This window comes from Gorilla gorilla, chromosome 19, assembly GCF_029281585.2.
Source record: "Gorilla gorilla gorilla isolate KB3781 chromosome 19, NHGRI_mGorGor1-v2.1_pri, whole genome shotgun sequence".
NCBI classification, from domain to species: domain Eukaryota; kingdom Metazoa; phylum Chordata; class Mammalia; order Primates; family Hominidae; genus Gorilla; species Gorilla gorilla.
In genome coordinates this window covers 34,708,309-34,735,684 of record NC_073243.2, presented here as the reverse complement: position 1 = coordinate 34,735,684, position 27,376 = coordinate 34,708,309, and the positions used below count along the sequence as shown (strand labels likewise).

General features: G+C 42.2%; 1 protein-coding gene and 1 pseudogene across 1 annotated transcript; both read left to right on the top strand.

The window, feature by feature from the left end:
* Positions 1-4,009: 4,009 nt before the first annotated feature.
* LOC115931345 (uncharacterized) lies at positions 4,010-4,077 on the top strand (annotated as a pseudogene).
* A 3,997-nt stretch (positions 4,078-8,074) lies between these two features.
* Positions 8,075-24,676, top strand: CRHBP (corticotropin releasing hormone binding protein). Its single transcript, XM_019013716.4, has 7 exons — positions 8,075-8,433; positions 8,819-8,912; positions 9,224-9,381; positions 10,850-11,060; positions 13,936-14,084; positions 18,551-18,668; positions 23,922-24,676. Exons 1-7 carry the CDS (start codon positions 8,353-8,355, stop codon positions 24,077-24,079), a joined length of 969 nt encoding a protein of 322 aa, XP_018869261.1. The 5' UTR covers positions 8,075-8,352; the 3' UTR covers positions 24,080-24,676.
* The last annotated feature ends 2,700 nt before the right edge of the window (positions 24,677-27,376 follow it).

Genomic DNA, 27,376 nt, shown 5'->3' with positions numbered 1-27,376 from the left:
AGAGGCTGATGTTACGTGCCCATGCGTCACCACTACTTAACGACAGACACACCAACGGTTCTGGACCTGGCAGTATTTTTCCCTTTGATGCAGGCAGTGAGGGATGTTAAATGGCATTTCATTATGATCTACTGGCTAGATGTTAGTCATGGCATATTTTAGAGTAAGGCTGAAGGGAGTTGTAGGGAAAAGAAAGAGAGATCAGACAGTTATTGTGCCTATGTAGAAAAGGAAGACATAAGAAACTCCATTTTGACCTGTACCCTGAACAATTGCTTTGCCCTGAGATGCTGTTAATCTGTAACTTTGCCCCAACCTTGAGCTCACAAAAATATGTGTTGTACGGAATCAAGGTTTAAGGGATCTAGGGCTGTGCAGGATGTGCCTTGTTAACAAAATGTTTACAGGCAGTATGTTTGGTAAAAGTCATCGCCATTCTCCATTCTCGATAAACCAGGGGCACAATGCACTGCGGAAAGCCACAGGGACCTCTGCCCTGGAAAGCCGGGTATTGTCCAAGGTTTCTCCCCATGTGATAGCCTGAGATATGGCCTCATGGGATGGGAAAGACCTGACCGTCCCCCAGCCCGACACCCATGAAGGGTCTGTGCTGAGGAGGATTAGCAAAAGAGGAAGGCCTCTTGCAGTTGAGATAAGAGGAAGGTCTCTGTCTCCTGCCTGCCGCTGGGAACGGAATGTCTCAGTATAAAACCTGATTGTACATTTGTTCTATTCTGAGATAGGAGAAAAGCCGCCCTGTGGCGGGAGGCAAGACATGTTGGCAGCAATGCTGCTCTGCTACTCTTTACTCCACTGAGATGTTTGGGTAGAGAGAAGCATAAATCTGGCCTACGTGCACATCCAGGCATAGTACCTTCCCTTGAACTTATTTGTGACACAGATTCCTTTGCTCACATGTTTTCTTGCTGACCTTCTCCCCACTATCACCCTGCTTTCCTACTGCATTCCTCTTGCTGAGACAGTGAAAATAGTAATCAATAAATACTGAGGAAACCCAGAGACTGGTGCCGGTGGTGGTCCTCTGTATGTTAAGCGCCGGTCTCCTGGGCCCGCTGTTCTTTCTCTATACTTTGTCTCCGTGTCTTATTTCTTTTCTCAGTCTCTCGTCCCACCCGACGAGAAATACCCACAGGTGTGGAGGGGCAGCCCACCCCTTCAGGAGTTGAGGTACTCCAAAGGCCATTGTGCAAACAAGAACAATCCCCAATCTCCTTCAGTTATCCATCTGCTGGCATCTCGCTTTAGGCTGCACCATCTCATTTTTTTGCTGCTAGTCTAGTCATTTGGTTAATTTCCAAGGCTATTGTCTGTGAAGGATTGACTGCCTGGCTGGACACAGGGATCTCTTTAGTCTGGATTTTGTTTCTGACTCACTGCGATAATCTGGGTAGATAGATCACTTAATCTCTCACTCTTTCCTCCCATTATTACTCTTCAAAAGCCTTCTCGCCAAATCACCGCTTTCTTATTTCCAGTGTTCCTAGGCCTTAATAGATGATGTCATTCAGCAATCCTTGATATGGGATCAAAATACTACTTCTTTTGGGCAGTTCCTAATTATTTTATTTTCTGTTTCTGCTTTATAACTTCCAGTTCCCCCTTTCTTCAATCTTCTCAATTTCACTACACTCTACATTTCAGCTCTTCTCTCTGATGCAGCTAAACTACTATATTATGGTGCATAATCTTTAATGGGACCCATTCCTAGCTAATCTTTTGAAATGCAATTCTGTAATTATATTTTAACTTAGTTCCCTCTTTTTCTAACTGTGGCTTTTAAAGTCTGTTAATGTTCTAATATGAAGTCATTCCTTCTAATTTAATAATAATATGAAAAACATATCCTATGCATGCACTCATATAAAACTATTATTATTAGGAGTAAAACCCTAGGGATAAAGACATATAATATGGTTGGTATAATTCAATAACAGCTACCATTTAAATACATTCTCTATGTATTATATATACTATAATATTTGATCCCTACAATAATTTTTAGCATATATCACCGTTTCACATGTGAGAAAATTTACAATCAAAGACATTGAATCGAGGTGGGCCTTTGTTTTGTTTTGTTTCACTCTTTTGCGGAAACCTATTATTTTGTGGATTCAGCATCTGTTCTTCTGAAAACTGCTTCTCCCTTCTCTATCCCTATGGCTGCATTGAGAACAGTCCTGTTACGACAAGATCCTACCCCCTGGCCTCTGGGCCTCGTCCTACAATTGTGTGAAGCACATTAGTTTATGTTATTTTTATTTGTCTAACAGTAACATGTAAAACTTAGAATTGTTGGTGGCCTGTTTACCAGCACAGGGACTGCAGATGTCAGTAAAGTCAGCTAGCAGACAGAGAGACTGGGGAGTGGCATTCACGCTCCTCCTGCCTTTAATCTCCCACGTCCTGGCCCCCCCATGTATTCTGGAAGAAGTCTTCATGTCCTGATAAAAAATTTCCCTTTTGGCTTACGCTCAAGTTTGTTATCAGTCACTTGCAACCCTGAAAAGTCTGAACTTTTACCAACTGTTGATCATCATTTGGGTTGAAAATAGCTGGCACATTAGAATTTCATTCAAAAGCTGATTTATACTAGTTTCCCGAAGGCTATGTGCTTCGTTTCTTCCTTCCTGATCTCAAACACACATGAAAAATAAATCTTATCTATTAAAAACAGTTGCATTAAAAATAGCTAAATCCTTTTTTTACTGAAATAGAAAAACAATTATAAAATTCGTATGAAACCTAAAAGACCTCAAGTAGCCAAAACAATCTTGAGAAAGAAATAAAGCAGGAGGCACCACACTTCCTGATTTCAAAATATATCACAAATCTACAGTAGTTAAAACAATATGGTACAGGCATAAAGACAGACATATAGACCAATTGAGCGGAACAGAGAGCCAGAAATAAATCCACACATATATGGTCAACTCATCTTCAGCAAGAGTGCCAAGAATATACAATGGGGAAAGGATAATCCGTTCAACAAATGGTGTTGGGAAAACTGGATATCCAAGTGCAAAATAATAAAATTGAACCTTTATCTTAAATCTTACACAAAAATCAACTCAAAATGGATTAAAGACTTAAGTGTAAGACCTGAAACTATAAAACTCCTAGAAGAAAACAGGAAAAAGCATCATGACATTGGTCTTGGCAATGATTTAATGGATATGACACCGTAAGCACAGGCAACAAAAGCAAAAATAGGCTAGTGGGACTACATCAAACCAAAAAGCTTCTTCTGCAGGCTGGGAGCCGCGGCTCACATCTGTAATCCCAGCACTTTGGGAGGCCGAGGCAGGTGGATCATTTGAGGTCAGAAGTTCGAAACCATCATGGCCAACAAGGTGACACCCCGTCTCTACTAAAAATACAAAAATTAGCTGGGTGTGGTGGTGCACACCTGTAATCCCAGCTACTGGGGAGGCTGAGGCAGGAGAATCGCTTGAATCTGGGAGGCGGAGGTTGCAGTGTCCTGAGATTATGCCACAGCACTCCAGCCTGGGAAACAGAGTGAGACTCTGTCTCTAAATAAATAAATAAATGCCTTCTGCACAGCAAAGGAAATGATCAACAGGGTGCAAAGGTAACCTACATAATGGGAGAAAATACTTACCAACCATGTATCTGATAAGTGGTTAATATCCAAAATATATAAGAAACTCCTACAACTCAGCAAAAAACCTATTAAGTCATTTAAAAAATGGGCTAAGGACTTGAATAGACATTTCTCCAAAGAAGACATACAAATGGCCAACCAGTATATGAAAAGATGCTCAATATCACCAAGATCAAGAAAATGCAAATCAAATCCACGAAGAGATATCACCTCGAAACTGTTCAGATGGCTATCATCAAAAAGATACAAGATGACAAGTGCTGGCAGGGAAAAAAGGAAACCCTGGCCATTGTTAGAGGGAATGGCAATTAGCACAGCCATTATGGAACACACTATGGACTTTCCTCAAAAAATTAAAATAGAGTATTGTATGAAAGGAGAGAAGGTTAACATTCCCCTTGACAAGAGGAACAGAAAATCAAATACTGTGTGTCCTCAGTTATAAGTGGGAGCTAAATGATGAGAACAAACACATGGACACATAGAGGGAAATGACACATACTGGGGCCTATTGGAAGGTGGAGGGTGGGAGGAGGGAGAGGATCAGGAAAAATAACTGATGGGTACTAGGCTTAATACCTGGGTGATGAAATAATCTGTACAACAAACCTCCATGACACATTTACCTATGTGACAAACCTGCACATGTACTCCTGAAGTTAAAATAAATGTTTTTAGGCCAGGCACAGTGGCTCACGCCTGTAATCCCAGCACTTTGGGAGGCCAACGTGGGCGGATCACGAGGTCAGGAGATCAAGACCATCCTGGCTAACATGGTGAAACCCCGTCTCTACTAAAAATACAAAAAAATTAGCCTGGTGTGTTGGCAGGCACCTGTAGTCCCAGCTACTCGGGAGGCTGAGGCAGGAGAATGGCGTGGACCCAGGAGGCGGAGCTTGCAGTGAGCCAAGATCATGCCACTGCACTCCAGCCTGGGCAACAGAGCAAGACTCCATCTCAAAAAAAAAAAATAATGAAAAAATAAAAGTTTTTATAAAAATAGAATGGTAATATGATTCAGCAAGCCCACTTCTGTGTATTTTTCCAAAAGAATTGAAATCAGTATGTTGAAGACATACCTGCACTCCCATGTTCATTGCACCAGTATTCACAATAGCTAAGATGTGGAAACAACCTAAATGTTGACGAATGAATAAAGAAAATGTGGTATATACATACAATGGAATATTACTCAGTCTGAGAAAAGAGGAAATCCTTGTCATATACTACAGCATGGATGAAACTTGAGGACATTATGCTAAGTGAAAGATGCCAGCCACAAAAGGGCAAATACTGTACGATTACACTTACATGAAGTATCTAAAATAGTGAGACTCGTAGAAGAAGACAGTAGAATGACGGTTGCAGGGATTGTGAGGAGGGTAAAATGGGGAATTGCTAATAATGGGTATAAAGTTTCAGCTATGCAAGATGAATAAGTTCCAGAGATCTGTTGTACAATGTTGTGCCTATAGTTGATAATATTGTGTTGTGCACTTAAATATCTTTTAAGAGAGTAGATCTCATGTTTTAACTCTTCTTACCACAATAAAATAAAAATAATAGCCACATTCATTCAAACAAATCATCTTGAAAGCAACGGAAAACTATTTGGTGGTGGTTGTTGTTGGCTAACTACAATGAGTTTTATTCAGTAGTCTTTATTTCTTAAAGAATGCAATGATATGTTCTATTTTCTAACATTTCAACTAATCGATTAATCAGGAAAGGAAAAAGGAAGTTCATCTAAAGCATGGATTAGTGATGTTCTATGTTGACGTGATAAATAAAAGAAAAAATTTATTATCACAGGTCATATTACAACTTCTAACTTGCGTGCAGAGGGATTTTGTGGTCACCCTGAAAACATGGCCTATAATGTGACTGTGAAAGCCAAGTGCAGCCTGTGGAGGCTCTGCCATGACGTGTCAGAAGCTCTCTGTGTGTGTCTCATCAGTCTAGGCACAATTTTAAATTCTGCACCTGCCCCCATGTCCATGGATTGAATATGGATCTGCTATTGTGTGGCCACCTTGGCATTCAGGCTTAACATAGGTGACAATTTGCTCTGGGGCTTTGTGAAAGAAAAAATGTCTTATTCCTACCTAACAAAAAGAAAGTATTAACCCTGCCTAACAATAGTCGAAGACCCAAAAAACACCTATCAGGGACTGTATTAACATCAACACTGCAGAAGCTATCTGGAAAAATATGGAGAAAAACTGAAATATTTGAAAGTAATGGAGGTTAACATACAGGTAATTTCCAATCAGCATACTTGGGGACTCTGAGTTTGCCCAGAACATATTTTAAAAAAAAATCCAGTTTGCTTGAACAAACAACTTTCAAATATTAAGCTAATTGTTTGAATGACCAAAGCAGTCCATGAAAATAATTTATCCTTAGTCTTCACACATAGGCCTACTTATTGCCCAGAAAATTTTTCTTCTGCCTAATCCAAATTACTCTTCCATTTCCCTCACCTATTTTTAATACTTTCTCTCAGAGAGAATGGCTACCTGGCTTCTCCTTGTCTTCCAATTTAATCTTCTTAGTTTTCCTCGATAGCTTGTAGTTTCCATCTTTTAATTACCATTAATTTTTTTTTAGAAAAGGTAGTTTCCACTGGCTTAGTAGATATTTACCAAACTGGTGAAAACTACACATTAATTTATCCACCTAGAATTTGGTGGGAATGAGGTCCATCTTGTACTATAATTTGTGGATTAAGTAAAATCAGATGCTATGCTATGATGTTTGTAAAATCAGTCAGTATGTTAGTGCTCATTCATGCCAGCTCTTGCTGTGTGTGGTTCCTGAGGAGTGGGCATCATGACAGCAGGGTGGGAACATCACTGTTGTCTGTGCACGTGCATGCGTGCATGTGTGTGTGCACATGTGCACATGTGCATATGCTTGTAAAGGGGCTGGCTGGAGAAGAATGTCTCCTTGGTGATGATAACAAAGCAACATTGAGCTGGAGTGACATCAGGTGCCAGACCCCCTAAGAGGTAGAGGCAGAGGTCTCCAAGGTGGGTGCTGGACTGAATTCTGGGAACAGGCCAAGGGCTGTGGCTACATCAATGGGAAAGAGAAGAGGGCCTGTGGCATGCCTGGTGAGTGGGCCTGAGGCTCCCTCTAGGCACAAAAAGGGTGGGAGATAGAGCTGAAGATGGCCTGGCATGTTTGAGGCCAGCAAGTTGGGGTTAAGTTGTTTGTTTTTCTCCTCTTTTATTCCTCCCAGGTTTCTTTGTAACCTTTTCAAAATTCAGGCATCTAAACAGCCCTTGGGATGAGAAGGATATGGTGGCCAGTGTCCATGAGCTTTAGGTACTCTTTTCCCTCTCACTGTCTATGGTCTGAGGACTGCTTACAAAGTTGGACTGTGGCAAGAAAGCCTCCTGATTAAACCAACAAAGAGGCCGCCTCTCCAGAGCTCAGAATTGTCCTGACATGAAAATAATCAAGTTCTGACACTGCCAGGATAATTACTGTTTAATTTCGAGTATTTTAAAACTGAAAATATAGCCATTCCTTCCTTTATAACTCTGTATTATGGTCTATTTGTAATAATTGTAATAACAATGCTTGGTGCAGAGACTGGAAAGGGGTAGGAAAGCCAATAGTGGAGCATCCTCATGTTTCCCACAGTTTTGGACACAAAGAAGAAATTCTCTTCTCTCCTGATAAGCAGAGATAAGCTTATACTTATTTCTGGATCCCTAAGTCATTTTTTTAGCCCTGCAAATTTGCTGGTGAGCAGTTACAATAAAGCTTCCTGGCAGTTCTTTCTACCAGAGTGTTAAAGTAATCCAGGTATTTGAAGGCATGAAATGGAATGACTTAATCTCATCTCTCAGTGGTTCAGATGGATGCGAAGGTCATGGCTACAGCTACCTGGTCTAGGAGTGTGTACATCATGTAAACATCCAGGTCAAGTGACAGAGCTCAGCTAAAATCCAGAAGTCCACTGACACCAGAGTTAGTTTTCCATGAAAGAAATGCCTATAAGAAACCGGACCAGGATAAAGCAAAGAGTAAGGGGCAGGAAGAAAGCTTATAATTGCATTACTGCAATCTTCTGCAAAATCAGACTTCTGCTTCTGTTCCACCTCTCTTTAAAGCTGAAAATGCCTCAAGTTTCTTACTGAGAGACATGAGTAATTGCATGAATACTAAATTCTTTGACAATTTCTAGCATGGTTTCATCCAAGGTTATGTGATGAGGCTGCATAATATAGGCTCTATATGTTTGGGTATTTTATGCGTGTATGTAACTTTGTCACTTTGATTTGCAAAATGGAAAATTCCCTGAATGCCCACAGAAAAGTATAATGTAGCATTTAGCAGGTCAAGAAAATGCACTCCCTTATTCTTTGTCTCCGCCTCATTCTCCAACACTTTAGTGCACTAAGTTGTAGTGACTGAAATCATTCTTGGTGAATAATGCTGGGCCACGCTGAAAATTTGTGGCTGAGAGCTGGACCCTCGTCATCGCCACGTACTCTGTCAATGAGACAGGGTAACCCATGGTTACTGAGCTCCGATCAGTTAAGGGGCAGAGAGCCTCCGCTCCCCACTGCTCTATAAAAGAGACCCAGCAAAGGGACCCTACCAGCTTCTAGCTCTCAGTCTGCGCGAGGGTGTAGGAAGGAAAGCCCAGGACCTCCGGAGCAGAGCACAGCAGCTGCAGAGGCAAGGCCAGCATGTCGCCCAACTTCAAACTTCAGTGTCACTTCATTCTCATCTTCCTGACGGCTCTAAGAGGGGAAAGCCGGTACCTAGAGGTGAGCCACCCCTGGACTGACCCATCTCACCTTCCTTGCGTGTTAGCCCTAGGCGGCAGGCAGGCTGCCTCTGCTCGCAGCCTTTTGGGGTTCGCTGTTTCTTCCCTCTCTGCTGGATGCTCTCTTGCCCCTGGTTTCCCCTATCCTGTTCTCCCTCCTTGCCTCTGAGCATCCCAGACTGCCTGCCTGCCTTCCTCTGGCCGCTGGGGATACCCCAGCCTGATGGAGAGAGTCTAAGACCTTCCCGTCTTCTCCGGACACGGGAAAACATTACCCCTCTCTCTTTATTCGCTATGCTGAGTGGCAGGGAGGGTGCCCCGCTCCTGGTCCCCTTTTTTATCCCCAGCCCTTGAACTTTTCCGGACTGACCTATGTTTCTTGCCAGCTGAGGGAAGCGGCGGACTACGATCCTTTCCTGCTCTTCAGCGCCAACCTGAAGCGGGAGCTGGCTGGGGAGCAGCCGTACCGCCGCGCTCTGCGTGAGTCGAGGGACGCGGGGAAGGTGGGACTCTGTGCGGAGGGCAGAGGGCTCGCGGACATCTCGGCGAAGGGGCTGGCCGGAACCGCCAGGGGCGCGGTCCCCTTAGCTAAGGATCGGTCCACGGAGGCGCGCCAGGAGCGGAAGAGGGTGGCGCGCCCGGGGCGCAGGAACCCAGCGCAGCCGAGACTGGAAGTCGGGGCGCTGGGCGCTACAGAGCCCGGGAATGGGGCGCGCGGAGAGCGGCCGCCCGAGGACGGCGCCGCGGCGGCTGCAGCCCGGGACTTATTGCCCCATGCCCTCCTCCCCCAGGGTGCCTGGACATGCTGAGCCTCCAGGGCCAGTTCACCTTCACCGCCGACCGGCCGCAGCTGCACTGCGCAGCCTTCTTCATCAGCGAGCCCGAGGAGTTCATTACCATCCACTACGACCAGGTCTCCATCGACTGTCAGGGCGGCGACTTCCTGAAGGTGAGGCGCCCACGGCCAGCCAACCCAGCCGGAGGGCGGCACGGGAGGGTTGGAAAGGGCTGGGGCGCTGCACCCAGCGTGGGGCTGCTGAGCGTAGGTAGCCAGTGGCACTTCTTAGACACTTCGCTGGTGCCCGAGTCGGAGAGACGTGTTCGAGGACCCCCACACGGCGAGAATCTCGCCCTTACCCGAACACCTCGGCCCACACACACCCAGTGGGGCTGGGGCCGGTGCCTCTGGACGCTGCCATGGTTTAAATTCCCTTCTGGGCGCTTTCGAGGCCCTAGGAACTTCTAAAGACTTGAACTCGCAGCGCGGAACGCTGTGACGCAATCCAGGGCCGAGGAAAAATGGTTAAAACCCAACAAGCTCGAGTGCTGGGGTCCACCAAGCGGGCCGTCTTGGTTAGAAGGCCCGCCCCACACGTCTCACATCTGAGTCCGCCTCGCTCCTGCTACTCCACGCTCGGCAGAGCCGTTCTGAGAGCACAGAGGCTGTCTTCAGTGCACGGGTGACCCGATTTTGGAGCAGTAGGGGACTGGCTGCCGAGGGGGCATCTAGATTGAGATAGGTGGGAGGGCAGGACAAGACCCCTAAGCTCACTGCCTCCTCTATTCCAGTCGTCAGACTCCATAAGTATAACAGGGCAGCGTGGGATGGCTGATGGAGCTCTACGGTCCAATTAAAATAATCATGATTAACATCTCCAAAGTAGGATTATTTTGGAATCTGTCACATGTGTTAGAAATAATTTGTAGCTGGGTTGTTGGTAATTTTGCTAATGTGGACTAGATTCGACTCATTAAACTGGAGACCTGTGGTGATTTTGAGGGTCAAGTCAATAGACTCTGACCCTTTGTTCAACTGCAAACTTTAACAAGTGAAGGAAAAATGTTCCAGGTAGCATACCAGCCATCATTGCCTGGCTGTTGAAGCAGTTCTTGACATTTTAAAGTAATATGTGATGATATTTTTAAAAAATGAGAAAAATGGGTGTATATAGTCATTAGCAGGTAAAGCTGCTGCTCCAGTTTTTTCTTTTGCTATCTATTTTCAAGATATTTTGTTCACATTTCAATGACTAGAGGAAAGAGAGAAGCTGCACGAAACCCACATTATGCTTTTGTGGAATTCTTCTGAAGGTGAGAGGTAGAAAATATGACCAAGGTAAAAATGTACATTGTACGTGGTTTTATTTACCAAAGTGGTTGAAATGATAAAGTATAAGGAAGTTTACTTACTTTGGAAGCTTCAAGGCTTATAAAAAATTAATTAATACTATTACTTGCAAACAACCCTCACCGTCCAATATATACAAATGAAAAGGCGAGCAGGCAGAGTGTGGACTGTCAATTCTCACTTATGACTGAAGGCCCATTGCTGGATGACTTTCCCCCCCTTTTCAACTCATTTCAGACTTCAGGAGTTGATGGAAATGATAGCATCTATGTCTGTATTTTTTTCAAAGGTATTTGATGGTTGGATTCTCAAGGGGGAGAAGTTCCCCAGTTCCCAGGATCATCCTCTCCCCTCAGCTGAGCGGTACATAGATTTCTGTGAGAGTGGTCTTAGCAGGAGGAGCATCAGATCTTCCCAGAATGTGGCCATGATCTTCTTCCGAGTCCATGAACCAGGAAATGGATTCACATTAACCATAAAGACAGACCCCAACCTCTTTCGTAAGTGTTCTCAGTCAAAAGGCAGAACTTCGGATTTAGACCCGCTTTTTGAAAGTAGTATCATTGCACAGACTTAAAGAAATTTGAATGAGGAATGATTTGAATGGAAATTTTTTTGTAATTAGAAATGACCTAAAGGATAGTTTCTATTCTTTATTATGAAAATCAAATCACAGTTTTTAATTTATTTCCCAGGTTAGGTAGTATACTAATTTATGAAGAGTATAATTCTATCTTTTCTCCAGAGTCTTGCTCTGAGCTTCTCAGGTTCTACAATGCATTTAGTGATAAGCTTTAATCTTCCAAGTCATTTCACTAATCCAGGATAAGCTTGAGTGATCGGATATAAAGTTGCAGTCTTAGAGATATTCAGGCACAGGCTTGAAAGTCTCCATGTCTTTCAGCCTGTGCCTGAATGTGGTAGACCGATGTCATGCCCTGACCAGAGGGTTGGATTATAGCACCTCAATGTTACCTTCTGATTCTGAGCCCACCACTCTAATTCAGTTCATTTATGATGGACACACACGTAGCTTATGCTACACAACTGAACAGCCCAGGTCTAAAGCATATTATCTTACTAAAAATATTTACTCCGCGGTGGCTCACGCCTGTAATCCCAGCACTTTGGGAGGCCAAGGCAGGCGGATCACGAGGTCAGGAGATCCAGACCATCCTGTCTAACACAGTGAAACCCCATCGCTACTAAAAATACAAAAAATTAGCTGGGCGTGGTGGTGGGCGCCTGTAGTCCCAGCTACTTGGGAGAGAATGGCGTGAACCCGGGAGGTGGAGCTTGCAGTGAGCTGAGATCGCGCCACTGCGCTCCAGCCGGGGTGACAAAGGGAGACTCTGTCTCAAAAAAAAAAAAAAAAAAAGAATTTACTCATCTGCTAATTGTTTTTCCCCATTAAGAGAAAAATCTGTTTAAAAAATTAGAAAAGGAACACATATCACTCATTTTTGCATACAGTAGAATTAATGGTAACACTTCATGTGGCTGAAAGATGGGGCCTTTATCTGCCAAAGAGTAATGCACTACTGATCTTTTGATTTCTAGTTCTGAAAAAACAAAAGAATTTTTGAAAAAGCCCCCCAAAAAGGCTGTTCCTGAGGACTGCAACAGAATAATTCTAGAAGACAAAATAAAGAGTTTCCCCTATATTTTGTTTAGTTAGAAATCAGAAACCTCCTGGGCCAGGCATGGTGGCTCATGCCTGTAATCCTAGCACTTTGGGAGGCCAAGGAGGAGGATCACTTGAGCCCAGGAGTTTAAGATCAGGCTAGCCCACAAAGTGAGACCCTGTCTGTATTAAAACTTTTAAAAAAGTTTATTAAAAAAAGAAACTTCCTAGAACCATCAAGGAATTTCAGTTCTTTTTGAAAGTAAGTATAATTAAAAATATGAAAAGGAGGCAAGAGGTGTTTCTGATCTGTTCTGATCAATGTTGATTCATCCAGTAATCAGAAAAAAAAGTACAAATTCTGATGCTTCTAGTTTCATATCTAGACTAATTAATGTATTGTAAATTTATTTATTTGAGACGGAGTGTTGCTCTGTCACCCAGGCTGGAGTGCAGTAGCAGGATCTTGGCTCACTGCAACCTCTGCCTCTCGGGTTCAAGCAATTCTCTGCCTCAGCCTCCCGAGTAGCTGGGATTACAGGCGCCCGTCACCATGCCTGGCTAATTTTTGTGTTTTTAGTAGAGACAGAGTTTCACCATCTTGGCCAGGTTGGTCATGAACTCCTGACCTCGTGATCCACTTGCCTTGGCCTCCCAAAGTGCTGGGATTACAGGCGTGAGCCACCACTCCCGGCCAATGTATTGTAAATTTAGATTTGAGATATAAAACAAAAAATTGTAGAAGTTCTTGGGAGTAAATTAAACATTAAAAATGAACCTTTTAGTTAACTTATCACTTAACATGCAGCAAATATTTATCAGACTTAAGACTGCTGTCTTTCATTTTTTTCTCAGCCTATTTTCTCACTATTAGAAAAATACTTAAAATAGGCCTGGCATGGGGGCTCACTCCTGTAATCCCACACTTTGGGAGGCTGAGGCAGGCGAATCACTTGAGGTCAGGAGGTCGAGACCAGCCTGGCCAACGTGGTGAAACCCTGTCTCTACTAAAAATACAAAAATTAGCCAGATGTTGTGGCGCATGTCTGTAGTCCCAGCTACTCAGGAGGCTGAGGCAGGAGAATCACTTGAACCCGGGAGGCAGAGGTTGCAGTGAGCTGAGATCGTGCCACTGCATTCTAGCCAGGGTGACAGAGCAAGATTCCATCTCAGAAAAAAAAAAAGAAAAGAAAAATACTTAAAATAAGCCTGGGGCCATGGTGAAGCTGCTGAGCTGCATCCTAGGCCCCCAGTTTTAAAATAAAAATTAAGTTTTTTTAAAAAAGAAAATAAGTAAGAATGAAAAAGAAAATACTTAAAATTATTTACTTTATTATTTAAAAATAGACAGAGTTTGAGTTTTGGACTCACCATTAGGCCTCGATTTTTCCAGATTCCTAGCTTTAAGCTGGACTCTAGTTAACTCAAGTGTTCCTAGAACTACTACCAGCTAGTATTTGTTTGGGTGCTGTGTTATGTCTTGTGATTGTTATAAACAAGGTAACCCCCTAAGATTAACATTAGAAGCCCCCTCACAGCCCAGGGCCTCCTGACAATATCCACATGTCACTGATGGTTTTTGTTCCCCAAATCCTTCCTGTCTCCAAATGGCTTTTGTGGTATATATGCTCTCTTCCTGGGCAGAAGGCCCTAGATCATGAACAGGAGCCCTAGAATAAGATACAATAAATGTCTATAAAAACCCAGCAAACCAAGTAATGGAAACGTGAATTTCTTTCTTTCCTACAAAGCCTGCAATGTCATTTCTCAGACTCCAAATGGAAAGTTTACCCTGGTAGTTCCACACCAGCATCGGAACTGCAGCTTCTCCATAATTTATCCTGTGGTGATCAAAATATCTGATCTTACCCTGGGACACGTAAATGGTCTTCAGTTAAAGGTGAGTTGCTTACTTGTTTCCTAACCATTTGATAAGGCCACAACTTTATCAGAGCAGAAGCAATCATATAGGGCAAACCTGGACACTAGCAAATTGGCGTAGTACGTTGCTCTGATGAACTCTTAAATCTCAAATGTGTTTGCCCTAGCTGCTTTGACTAAACCCCTCTTCTATTTCAGTTATGCGGCAAGTTGCATACTCAGGTGCCCCTTCTGACTACTTGAATACTTTCCTTGTGATGTAAGAAGTGTTTTCAATTGGTAAAGTTGTGGTATATAATTACAATTGAACTCTCTTGTACTTGCCTCTTTTACAAAAATTCTCTCCTAGCAGAACGTAGTGTGAGTCATCTACACAGCTGTTTTTCTGATTATTGGAATTTTCTTTTGACATGAAGGAAGTATCTCATTGACAGAACTGCGTTGTGAAGGAGTGCTAACTGTAGCATAAAATACAAAATTGGATTTTTAGATTGCAAAATACAGTAAAGCTTTGAAAAGTATTTGGCATGACATTTAACTCAATACATTTTGCCTAAAAAATATTAGCCAAGAACCCCTATCAACTTGTTTTCGAATAAACTTCTGTATGGACCTTAAAATTCATGCTGAGTTTGACCGCATTTTCTTGCACTGGTAGCATTTTCCCTCTGAGTCATCCTCATTTCCTTCTACTTTCTCACATGACTAGGTTAAGATAACTCATGTATTTGCTGCTATCAAAGGCAGTCATAATTCCTAATCAGACAGATTTTAGTGAAAACCAAATAAATAGAACTAGGACTGAGAAAAGGAGTATATCCAATTTCCTTTAAGCCCTAAATTCATGGACTAGTGCCTGTTTTTTTTAAGTTGGAACTTAGTGGAAGAATAGTCCTTTGATAAGGACATTTTTGGGTATCTTTGGTACAGTCTTACTGGCTCGATACTATTTGTATGTCATTTTTGATGTAAAATATAGAAGATGAAAGGTGTGAGCACAGACTGGGAGATCTGCACTTTAGTTATTGGGACTATGGGGGTAATCTTGGTGTTTCCTCTCGAACAATTTAGAGCCTACAGTGTTCTAGGCATCTGTTCCTTCACAAAATATTTTTTGAATGCTTACCATGTGCAAGGCGCTATTGTAGATGCTGGAAATTAGCAATAAACAAGACAGGTCCTGCTCACAGGGACCCTGCATTCAAGTGGGATGAGACAGGCAAAATTGCCATGTATTTCAGATGGTGATAAGTGCTATACAGAAAATGCAGCAGAGTAGTGCGGTAGACAGTGACTGGGAGCATGGGGGTGGATGGAGAGGCGCGGGGCTACTTGTGATAAAGTGGTCAGGAAAGAAACCTTTTGAGAAGTGAGACCTGGGTGATAGATCAGAAGGAACCAGCAGCTGTGAGAACAGGAAGCAGAGGGAACAGTGCAGGGGCTCAGAGGCAGGAATGGGCTTGCTGGATTCCAGAAATGGAAGGAAGAGGAGGATTGGCATAAAACAGCTTCAGGGAGATGGGCAGGGCCAGAGTGTGGTGAGCCCTGCAGGCCACATTAGGGAGTTTAAGTGCAGTGGTAAACCACTGAAGGAGTTCAGGGTGGAAAGCAACATGATCGGATGTACGCTGTCTAAAACGTCACTGTGGCTTCCATGCAATGAATGGGCTGTAGGGCCATGCCACCCTTTTTATGGCTCTGGTGAGATGTTTCTTTAGTTATTATTAACATATCTATCAAGATTATGTTCTTAAACCTCCCAGATTTCTATGTATTGGAAGATGAGTTCCACCAAAATAAAACCAAAACCAAAAAACCTTCAATTTTGCACATTGAGTTGGTGTGAGGATCTTACATTTGGTACAAGGAATGTAAGTACTTTTTATTGTTTTTGTTTTTGTTTTGTTTTTTTTTTTTGAGATGGAGTCTCGCTCTGCCGCCCAGGCTGGAGTGCAGACATGCAGTCTCGGCTCACTGCAACCTCTGCCTCCCAGGTTGAAGCAATTCTCCTGCCTCAGCCTCCTGAGTAGCTGGGATTACAAGCATGAGCCACCACACCTGGCTAATTTTTTTTTTGTATTTTTAGTAGAGACAGGGTTTCACCATATTGGCCAGGCTGGTCTCAAACTCCTGACCTTGTGATCTGCCCGCCTCGGCCTCCCAAAGTGCTGGGATTACAGACATGAGCCACTGCTCCTGGCCAAGTACTTTTTTGGTACATTATTGTGGGCTAGGCAAAAGATAGTAGTGGCTTAGAACCTGAACAAAGAAATTTAGGGAATCCCTGTTGAGAAACTGAACTTGAGAGGTCCCTGCATAACTCAGTTTCTGCCATTGTAGAAAAAGCTGAGAGGTTTGCAAAGAAGGGAGAAAAATCATTGAACAGCAAGGAATAAGTGCACTTAACTTTCTTGTTTCTTTGTTTTGTTCCCCTCACTTTAGTTTCTATTTCTTCCTAGCTTCTTTATTTCCTACTTCTCTCTCCTGAGTCTGCCTTTTTGCCTGCAACAGCACCTGCTGAATTTTGGAACCTATAAAACTAAGTGGAAAATTTAGTTTGAAGAGATGTTCCTCCTGGACGTCCTCTACTCAAGGGAAAGGCAATTAAAGTTTTTTTTCCTTTACTGCTAAATTGCTTATTCCACTCTCAATACAAGAACATGAAGCCCTGTATACAGTGGGGCTAATTAAACCTCTTTCATCATTTGATGCAATTATGTATAAAGCCTCTAAGCATCAAACCCAGCACATAGTAGGTAGGCCCTTTAAAAATATGTATCCCCACCTGCCCCTGCTCATTAGTGAAGCAGTTGCCATTATGTTATTTTCCAATTTGCTGTTTAGTTCCAGTTGTATTCCAATGCTCTTCTGTGTTTTTTGTTTGTTTGTTTGTTTTGTTTTGTTTTTTTCTGAGACAGAGTCTCACTCTGTCGCCCAGGCTGGAGTGCAGTGACGTGATCTTGGCTCACTGCAACCTCTGCCTCCCAGGTTCAAGTGATTCTCCCACCTCAGCTTCCCGATTAGCTGGGACTACAGGTGTGTGCCACCACGCTTGGCTACTTTTTGTATTTTTAGTGGAGACAGGGTTTCACCGTGTTGGCCAGGCTGGTCTCGAACTCCTGACCTCAAATGATCCACCTGCCTTGGCCTCCCAAAGTGCTGGAATTACAGGCGTGAGCCACCATGCCGGTCAGTGCCCTTCTAAATGCCTGAATGTGTGTGCTTATGTGTGTGTGTGGGGGTGTGTGTGTGTGTTTTAAGTTCTCTATTTTAGATTTTGGTTCCTATGTGTTAAGGTCTATCTAGTGAAGTACTGAGCACCTTGTCACATTCCACTAGATCTCTTAATGAGCACACTTCAATGAAGAAGAGGATCACAGGCAAAATTGTGGGGACCAGTACAAATGAAAATGTGGGAGCCCTTATTACAATTTTATGAAAATGCAGCAGAGCATTAAACCAAGCATAGAGCCCTTCTAGGCACTGGCTTTACGTGGCTGCACAGGTGGCATACTTGTGAGACTGCCCTGGGGAGATGGGGGCTCAGAGTACTTTTGGGACTAAGAGTGGTTGCTTTGTTTGTGTTGGAAAGTGAGGCACGGGGATTGCTATGGACAAGACAGTGTGGAAAAAATGAAAAGGCTGGGTGAGGTGGCTCACACCTGTAATCCCAGCATTTTGGGAGTCCGAGGCAGGAGGATCCCTTGAGGTTAGGAGTTCAAGACCGGCCTGGGCAACATATCAAGGACCCATCTCTACAAAATTGAAAAAAAAAAAAAAAAGGGAAGCAGGAAAAGGTGATCATGGTGGACCACACAAAGCTTTAGAATGAATTCTTTTGAGTAGCTTGAAATAAATTTGTTTTAGTTGAAAGGAGAAAGATCATGGTAACTGTAGCTAACTTGGGCCCCAAATCAGGATTTTATTATTTCTTTAACATACTCATAATTAATCAAAATTCTTATTGGTAGAAATGAGGTGTTCCAATAGCACACAAAGTTCCTTTACAAAGAAGAAGAAAAGAGATGAGGTGAAGGAAAAACGGATGTGAAAGCCCTATTTATAAAATGTAGGTATTTGACTTCGCTTAGCTGTGACTGCATGCATTAAGAAATTGGAGTGATTCAGTATGTATGTCCAAACGATTTGAAACGTAAAGCATTTTTTGGTTGAATTTCCACACATCTTATATGGAGTTTACAGATTTCCATTTTATCATTCCAGTCCTTGAGCTTAAAAAAAATGAAAAAAACATGTACACACATTTCTAAAAAAAAGATTACTCAACTGATTTAGAAAAGCAATTTTTATGATTTTTTCTCTTTTAAATGTCTTTTAATTTCCAGAGTCCCAGATGTTAAATTAAATGGTATTGCCAGGATGTTGAGGGCTGATTGAGTGAATTCATGGACCCGCTGTTGGTCAAATGGTTTGACTTCTGTAATTGGTTTAAATGTGTCTTTCTCTGCTGCTTTATTCCCTTAGAAATCCTCAGCAGGTTGCGAGGGAATAGGAGACTTTGTGGAGCTGCTGGGAGGAACTGGATTGGACCCTTCCAAGATGACGCCTTTAGCTGATCTCTGCTACCCCTTTCATGGCCCGGGTGAGGTATTTCTTTGATTATTATGTATGTGCCTATCAAGATTAAAAAAAAATAAGCACTCCCCCAATATTTTCTACTTTGGAAGGCGAGTTTTGCCAAAAAAGCCTTCAATTTTTCACACTGAGCCAGTATGAGGATTTGAGGCTATATATAACATCAGTATCTTTACCAAAATATCCGACATTGGGAGAGAAACCTTTGAAGCAATAAAGGTTGGCCTTAAGTAAAACTATGAAAAAGACAAAGCTTTTAAAATCTGCATTCTTTCCATTTTCTTGGGGGTCTCTGCTTTCATTTTCTAGAGACTAAAGAATTTACTAACTGAAACACTTATGGTTCAAATAGTAGATGTATCATCAATTAGTAATAGGATAATAATGAAATAACTGTTTTTTATGTATGTGTATGTATGTGTGTGTGTTACTCATAGTAAATAAACAACAAAGTGATAAGCTTTATTAGAAATTCTTAGAACTGCTAAGTCTATAACTTCTTATTGGCTAAACTAGCCTCTCAAAGGCCAGTGTAACACAGAGGTAAATTCTGAAATCTAAAAGCGGTCACCAGTAATAGAAGACTGGTTTATTTGGCACAGCATATGCCAAATAGAACCAGATCTATGTCAGAGACAAGTGAGGATTTTCACTTTTTTATGCTCATGTCAGGTGAGGATGGATGGGACTTCATGACCTCATGATGAGATAACTCAATGAAGTCTGGGGGAGGTGGGGGAGAGGAGTCATAAACATTCCCATAGCTTTACTTCAGACACAGGAGTCCTTGATTAACATTAACGAGACAAAACAAGAAGAACAGCAGTCTCTAATCTCAGTTAATTCTTACTGTAGCCTCTTTCCTCTCCTGTCACTGCAGATCATTAACCAGCTAGGCAATGAAGCTGCAAAGCAGACAGTCCTCTTGATCAGCTGTTACCTGTAATAATTAAAACCAGGCCAGACCACCAGTATTTTCTGTCTCTGAGTTGATGATGGACAAAACATCTCCAAAATAGAATTAACATACAGTCAGCCCTTCTTAACTGTGGGTTCCCCATACACAGATTCAACCAATTGTAACAGAAAATATTCAGCGTAGGCTGGGTGCAGTGTCTCACGCCTGTAATCACAGCACTTTGGGAGGCCGAAGCGGGCAGATTACTGAGGTCAGGAGTTCGAGACCAGCGTGGCCAATATGGTGAAACCCCTGTCTCTACTAAAAATATAAAAAAATTAGCCAGGCATCGTGGTGCACACCTGTAGTCCCAGGTACTTAGGAGGCTGAAGCAGGCGAATTGCTTGAACCCGGGCAGTGGTGGTTACAGTGAGCTGAGATTGTGCCACTGCACTCCAGCCTGGATGACAGAGCGAGACTAGACAGAGTGAGATTCTGTCTCAAAAAAAAAAAAAAAAAATTCAGTGTAATTCCTGAACTTTGGGAGGCTGACGCAGGAGGATCGCTTGAGCCCAGCAGTTTGAGACCAGCCTGGGCAACATGGCAAGACCACACCTCCATAAAATTAAAAAAAAAAGAAAAGAATCAGGTAAAAAAAAAAACACAAAAAAATACAGTATAACAACTATTTACATAGCTTTTACATTGTATTAGGTACTATAGGTAATCTACAGATGATTTAAAGTATATGGGAGGATGTGTGTAGTTTACATGGAAATAGGTCAAAGGTAAAAGGTAGCCATTTACATAAGGGACTTGAACATCTGTGGATTTTGGTATCCGTGGGATGGGGAGCATCTTGGAACCAATCTCCTGAGGATACCAAAGGATGAATTATACAAAAGTCAGCACTAAAGCCTGATATGCACTCCACCCTCCCCCAGATACACCTATATTCTAAAAGTTTCAGATGAGATTTAAGGTAGGAGTGGGCTCAAAGCAAGCTTTCTAATCAAGGTAAAGGCAAAAGATTTCCAAAATCCCACTTTGCGGAAAACTAGAGGATTCTCTAATGCTAATTGACACTTGAGCCCTGGTTTAAACTGTCAGTGCATGCGGCTTCTTTAGCCTTTTGGGTGCATGATCTGAGGCACTAAAGTACTTCCATGCTCATGATTGGAGAGCACCTTTGAGGAGATATACCTCAGCTGGGTTAAAAAGTAAGACAAGGATTAAAAAACAATCAGGCCTTACAATTTAGATAATTGAAGCCAAAGTCATTTTTCTGCTTGAGTGATATAACTTGAATTAGAAAAAAAGGTGATTCTAAAGCCAGAAAACCACTTTTGCCTACATTACCTAGGTAACTGAAACCACTTTTAAGACAATTTTAAGGCTTGAATTATATCACTCTTTGGTTCATTTTAGACTTTATTCCGTTACTGGAAGGAGGGCCTTGAGTGTAAGTTGTCCAGGTTCTTGGCGTTTTGAACAAAGAATTGGACAAAACGCACAAAGTAACAAAGGAATGAAACACAGGAACGAAGTAGCCGAAGCAGGGATGTATTAAAGGGAGAAAGCACTCCGCAGGGTGGGAGTGGACCCTAGTGAGCGGCTCAAGGGCCCGGTTACAAAAGTTTTCTGGGTTTCAAGTACTCCTTTCTTTTGTTTTGAGATGGAGTTCCACTCTGGTTGCCCAGGCTGGAGTGCAATGGTGCGATCTCGGCTCGCCGCAACCTCCGCCTATTGGGTTCAAGTGATTCTCCTGCCTCAGCCTCCCGAGTAGCTGGGATTACAGGCATGTGCCACCACGCCTGGCTAATTTTGTATTTTTAGTAGATATGGGGTTTCTCCATGTTGGTCAGGCTGGTCTTGAACTCCTGACCTCAGGTGATCTGCCCACCTCGGCCTCCCAAAGTGCTGGGATTACAGGCGTGAGCCACTGCTCCTTTTGAGGTTCCTATCAATTACCCTTTATCTGGATGAAGGATTTGGTTTGTGGGTAAAGGCTGAGGTGAATTGGCACCCTATGCAGATGAAGAGATAGCCCATGCTTGTTCCACGGCCAGTACAAGGCACTCTCCCTTTCCTTGTGAGATGTGGTGGAAGGGGAGGGTTGTAGGGAGACTAGCCTTTGATCCGTCGCTACTTGGGCTTGGGGGAGATGCGGTTTTTCCTTTTGGTTCAGCTTTAGGAAGTTTGCATTAATTGGCCTTAGGTTCCCTGCCCCCAGACCCAGGTGTTTTCCTTTTGATCCAGCTTTGGGAAGTCAGCACAAATTGGCCGCAGTTTCCCTGCCACCAGGCCTTGGTGTTTTTCCTTGATTCAGCATGAATTGACCTTAAGTTCCCTGCCTCCAGACCCTATTCTCCTGCCTTAATTCTTTTCTTTCTTTATCATATTTCCATGAGCCCCTCCCGAGTTGTTCAGTGTTGAACTGTTAGGGACCCTGCCCTTTACATTGGATTTTGTTAGGAATTAGTTCAAAATAATAAATAAATAATAAGTAAAGAAAATCGGACATGTTATAAAGATTAAAGTCCAGAGTAAGATCAGAAAAAGAATGACCTCCAAATTGTTTAATGAAAAATAAATTTGGCTGGGTGTGGTGGTTCACGCCTGTAATCCCAACACTTTGGGAGGCTGAAGCGGGCACATCACTTGAGGTCAGGAGTTTGAGACCAGCCTGGCTAACATGGTGAAACCCCATCTCTATTCAAATTCAAAAATTAGCCAGGTGTGGTGGCACACAACTGTAATCCCAGCTACTGGAGAGGCTGAGTTAGGAGAATTGCTTGAACCTGGGAGGCAGAGGTTGCAGCGAGCCAAGATGGCACCACTGCACTCCAGCCTGGATGACAGAGCAAGATCCTGCCACAAAAAAAAGAAAGGAAAGGAAAAGAAAAAGAAATTTGGACCTCCTGGTAGAAGCTTAACTAGACTCCCTGGTACTTATATTAAAATAATTATAGGGCTTTTATTTATTATGTCATCCATTTGACTTTTATCTCAATAACTCTACTGAACTGTTTACTTCATTCAAACCCAGGTATGTGTTTGAGTGGTACCCATTACACGAGGACAATGATAGCATTTCTTAAAATTTAAAAACACCTTATAGAGACAAAGTGAGGAAAAGAAAGATTGAGAAGACTAGAACAGCAGAAATGATTATTGTAGAGCAGATAAATCTTGCCTCAGGAACCAGCTTGGATAAACAAATAGAATAAATAAAAGGAAAGTAATTCTTAATAAAAGTAATATGAGTTTCAATATATAACCCATTCAGAGGAGATATAAAAGTTGTCAGATCTTATATAAATAATGAATAAGATTGGATTTTTTTTTTTTTTTGAGATGGAGTCTCACTTTGTTGCCCAGGCTGGGGTGCAGTGGTGTGATCTCGACCCACCACAACCACTGCCTCCCAGGTTCAAGCAATTCTTCTGCCTCAGCCTCCCAAGTAGCTGGGACTATAGGCGTGCACCACCATGCCTGGCTAATTTTTGTATTTTTAGTAGAGACGGGGTTTCACTATGTTGGCCAGGCTGGTCTCAAACTCCTGACCTCGTGATCCGCCCACGTCGGCCTCCCAAAGTGCTGGGATTACTGGCATGAGCCACCATGCCCAGCTGAATAAGATTGGATTTAAGAGAAGCAAGGATATCAGAAGCCATTTCATATAAATAGTACAGAAAAAATCAGAGAAAAGTTGTAAGTGGATAATAAAACAAAAACTAGTATGCTCAGTGTATGTCTATACGATGCAAATGATCTTTTTGTTTATATATAAAACAGTTTTTGTTTAAATTCAGAAAATGATAAACAGGTTTTTTTTTTTTTTTTTTTTTTGGTCTACATAAATGTCCCGCAGTGCATTCCATCTTCTAGCCCCCACTAAATGCCCTTTGCAACCCTAGATCTGGTGACAACCAAAAACTGCCACTGCAAATTTCCAACCTGTCCTTAGAGGGCAGTACTGTTTCCACTGCAATCCCTGAACCCGAGCAACTGTGCACACTCCAGACTGATTGCCTTTGCCTGCCTTTACTACTTAGGCTTTGCAGGCAAAAAAGGCCGAGGAGACATCTTCTTGCCTCTTTCCAGCTAGTTTTATTTTTTAATAGTGTTCTTGCACATGAGGAGAAAGACTGAATTCAATTACACTATTCTATAACTAATTATAAGTTATAATAAAAATGAAACAAAAACATTTCAACTGATAGTAGAGGCATGGTTTGAGTACATGAGAGGAAGATAGGTCTCCTTGCTTTCATTATGTTTAAGTGATCCCGTCATTTAAATGATGACTGTGTGGTTTCTAACCTACTGGGAAACTTTTATTTTTTCCATCCATTATAGCCCAGATGAAAGTTGGCTGTGACAACACTGTGGTGCGCATGGTCTCCAGTGGAAAACACGTAAATCGTGTGACTTTTGAGTATCGTCAGCTGGAACCGTACGAGCTGGAAAACCCAAATGGAAACAGTATCGGGGAATTCTGTTTGTCTGGTCTTTGAGTAACCAACCCAATGATTTACACGCTGATAGCTAAGTGAGTTTTTAATGGCCATTGTGTATGATTTTGATGCACAACTAGTTAAAAGCCTTTCATACCAGTCAGTATTCCCAGCCTTGAGCGCACGCGCACGCACACACCACACACACACACACACACACATACACACACGCATTAATTTTTGTACTTTGCTTCTTTTATGTTTGTAATCTGTAAATGAACACATGGCAGAAAATAAGCCCCTGATTAGTAGGATCATAGTTCTAAATGGAAATGTTTGTAATTCTTTGATGTGCTACGAACCTGAAACTGGTAAGACAAGCACAAAGCAACGTGCAATAAAAAAATCGTATCTCAAGGGAAAATACTCAAAGAAAAGTGGCAGCACTTATATTAGTTTTATAACAGGATAAAGTCTTGTGTATAGCAAAGTAGTTGCATCTGTTTATTTTCTATTTATTATTGTTACAATAGGTAATAGTTATAGCAATTATTTATTGATTTGTAACAACTTGTTTTTAACCAAACTTTGTAGCATGGAAAAAATTTTCCATCCACAAATACAAACATGAATAAATATATTCACAATGTTGGCACCTTGATGTTGGGCTTTATTTGCTTTCCTGAGTAGTCCTCTTTCTTGTTACCATCAGAAAATAATGTTATCATGTGGTACAGAGCCAAATGCTGAACTAAATCATTTTGGACTTCTCAGAGCTAGAAGAACTCTGGGCCATTGAAGTAGAATTATTTAGAGGAGAGGTAGAATTGCAGTGTTTGCACAAGCAACACTAGCTGGTCCTGGCAGAGAAGCAGGTGCAGAGATTCATTTTCCACTATCCTCAGAATACGTGTTTTTGTCACGATATACATTTCTACAAAGACAGCAAGGACCTTACAACTCTCATAGACACAATTTGCAGACATCTGAATACTTCTCTGATACTGAAGGCAGTTTACTGTTGACTGAGCCTTGTTCTGTGTTTGGCTTAAAACTGAGCGTGTAGTATGTAAAAGACATCTTGGAGCAAAAAGGAAGGTTCTAAGCTACAAAGAAAATTCTTTTTTTTTTTTTTTGAGACAGTCTTGGCTCTGTCACCTAGGCTGGAGTACAATAATGTAATCTCACTTCACTACAGCCTGCACCTCCTGGGTTCAAGCGATTCTCCTGCCTCAGCCTCCCAAGTAGCTGTGGTTACATGTGCGCCACCATGCCTGGCTAATTTTTGTATTTTTGGTAGAGGCAGGGTTTCACCATGTTGGCCAAGCTGGTCTCAAACTCCTGACCTCAAGTGATCTACCAGCCTTGGCCTCCCAAAGTGCTGGGATCACAGGCATGAGCCACCGTGCCCGGCTAGAAAATTCTTTTAAGGGAACTCTTTACTTTGGATTAGTAGACGAAAGCTTCAAACTATGCCATAATTAATGGCCTTATGGTTCCTGAAACATATCTAATATGAAATTCATTGTCATATACTGGGATCCTATACACTGGGCTTGTTCACAAAATCTGAAAACCAGGCAGAAAAAAAAAACCCAACTAATTGGAAGTGTTTCAGATACCTAGGATTTGGCACAAGTTTTGGCTCAGTAGGTATTTTGGAATGAGTGACTACTTTAGCAAATGAATGAATAAATGCCTGAATGGATGGATGGATGGATGGATGACGGATGACTATAATTCTTGATTAGTTATATAGAATATTGGATTCCTCATTTCATAGAAACTAAATTCTATGAAGCAGGAGGTTGAACCCTTTTCTTAAAAAAGATAGTCACTCTAGCAACCCAAGAATTAAGGAAGTTACTTTTATCACCATCAGAAGTTTCTGGCTCTTAACCTTCATGATTCCCTCATGCTGAGTAAAATTCACTTTTCTATTACACCTCACCATCAAAGTTAGGAAACTTCTTTTATTCCTAAGGGATTTTGCAAGCTGATTAGCCTCTCTGCAGTAAGACAGGTGCTCCTGTGGTCCTTAAGCCCTGACATTCTGTGGTCATTTGTGACATGCTTTACTTCAAAGCTTGTTAGTGAACAACAGCTTACATTCTTTGAGAGGATGTCCACCCTGGTGAACTGTCCACGTCTTTTTCTTGGACTGTCTGCTACTTAGCCTATGTTCCAAAAGGATGGGGCAGCTTTCTGGAAACAAAATGGTAAATGAAATCTCCGGGGGAGATTTATAGGTTGTGTCTTCATTGGCATATCCATCAAGCGAGTAAAAGTTTATATGAAACAATATGACTTTCTAAGAAAGAAAGTATAGCGTAGTGGTTAAGGTCATTGACTCTGCAGCCAACCCTCTTGGAATCCCAGCTCTACCACTGACTAGAGCAAGTCCCTTATAAGTCTCCATTCCTTAGTTTTTAATCTGTAAAATTTGGGTAATTTACAGTACCTTTACAGAAGGATAAAGGTGCCTTCTTCAAAAGGTTTTTGGCCACATTAAGTGGTTAGATATATTTAAAGCTCAAGACCTGTGTCTCACGTGTGTTGGCTGTTATTTTTATTTTTGTCTCTTCTAAGCAAATATGCCATTCTGGGTCCTCCGTACTCTTATTGGGACATTTGCTTTGTACGCTGAAGGATTTGCACTAATTCAATTATACTGTTTCATCCCAGGACATTTGTGAGGAAGCTAGGGTTAGTTAAGGTTGTTGCCTGTCACTGAGAAGCATAGTAACCCCAGCCCTAATCCTCACCCTAATCCTAACGTTTGAGGGTAGATCATGTCAGGATTTATCTAATTCACACACATCTCTTCTCACAGCTCACCCCTGTCTGCAGGCACTGCACTGCTCCAGGACCAATCCTGACCTTGGGCAAGAGGAATTTGAATAGCTCTTGTCTGACGTTCTGGTCATGAGCAAATTGTCTCATAAATTGTCTGGACTATCTGCCCTTCTGCCCCATTCTCCATCTCTGTAATCTTTCAGATCTTGGTTATTTCATTGTAGTAGTTATTGTCTGGCCCTGTTTTTATCTCTCACTCCTACCTATAGGTCTTTCTGAATACCAGTTAGGGGACTAGGGATCTGCTTTCTACAACCAATAACTGATTTCCCAAATTCTTCCTGCCTACATGTCTAAAATTCTGAGCATTTTTGCTCATAGGTTTTATGTCACTGTCACCATCTAATTTTCTAGATGCTTCTCTTTTTTCTTCTTTTGAGACAGGGTCTTGCTCTATTATGCAGGCTGGAGTGCAGTGACAGCTAACTGCAGCCTCAACTTCCTGGGGTCAAGTGATCTCTCACCTCAGCCTCCCAAGTATCTGGGGGTCACGGGTGCATG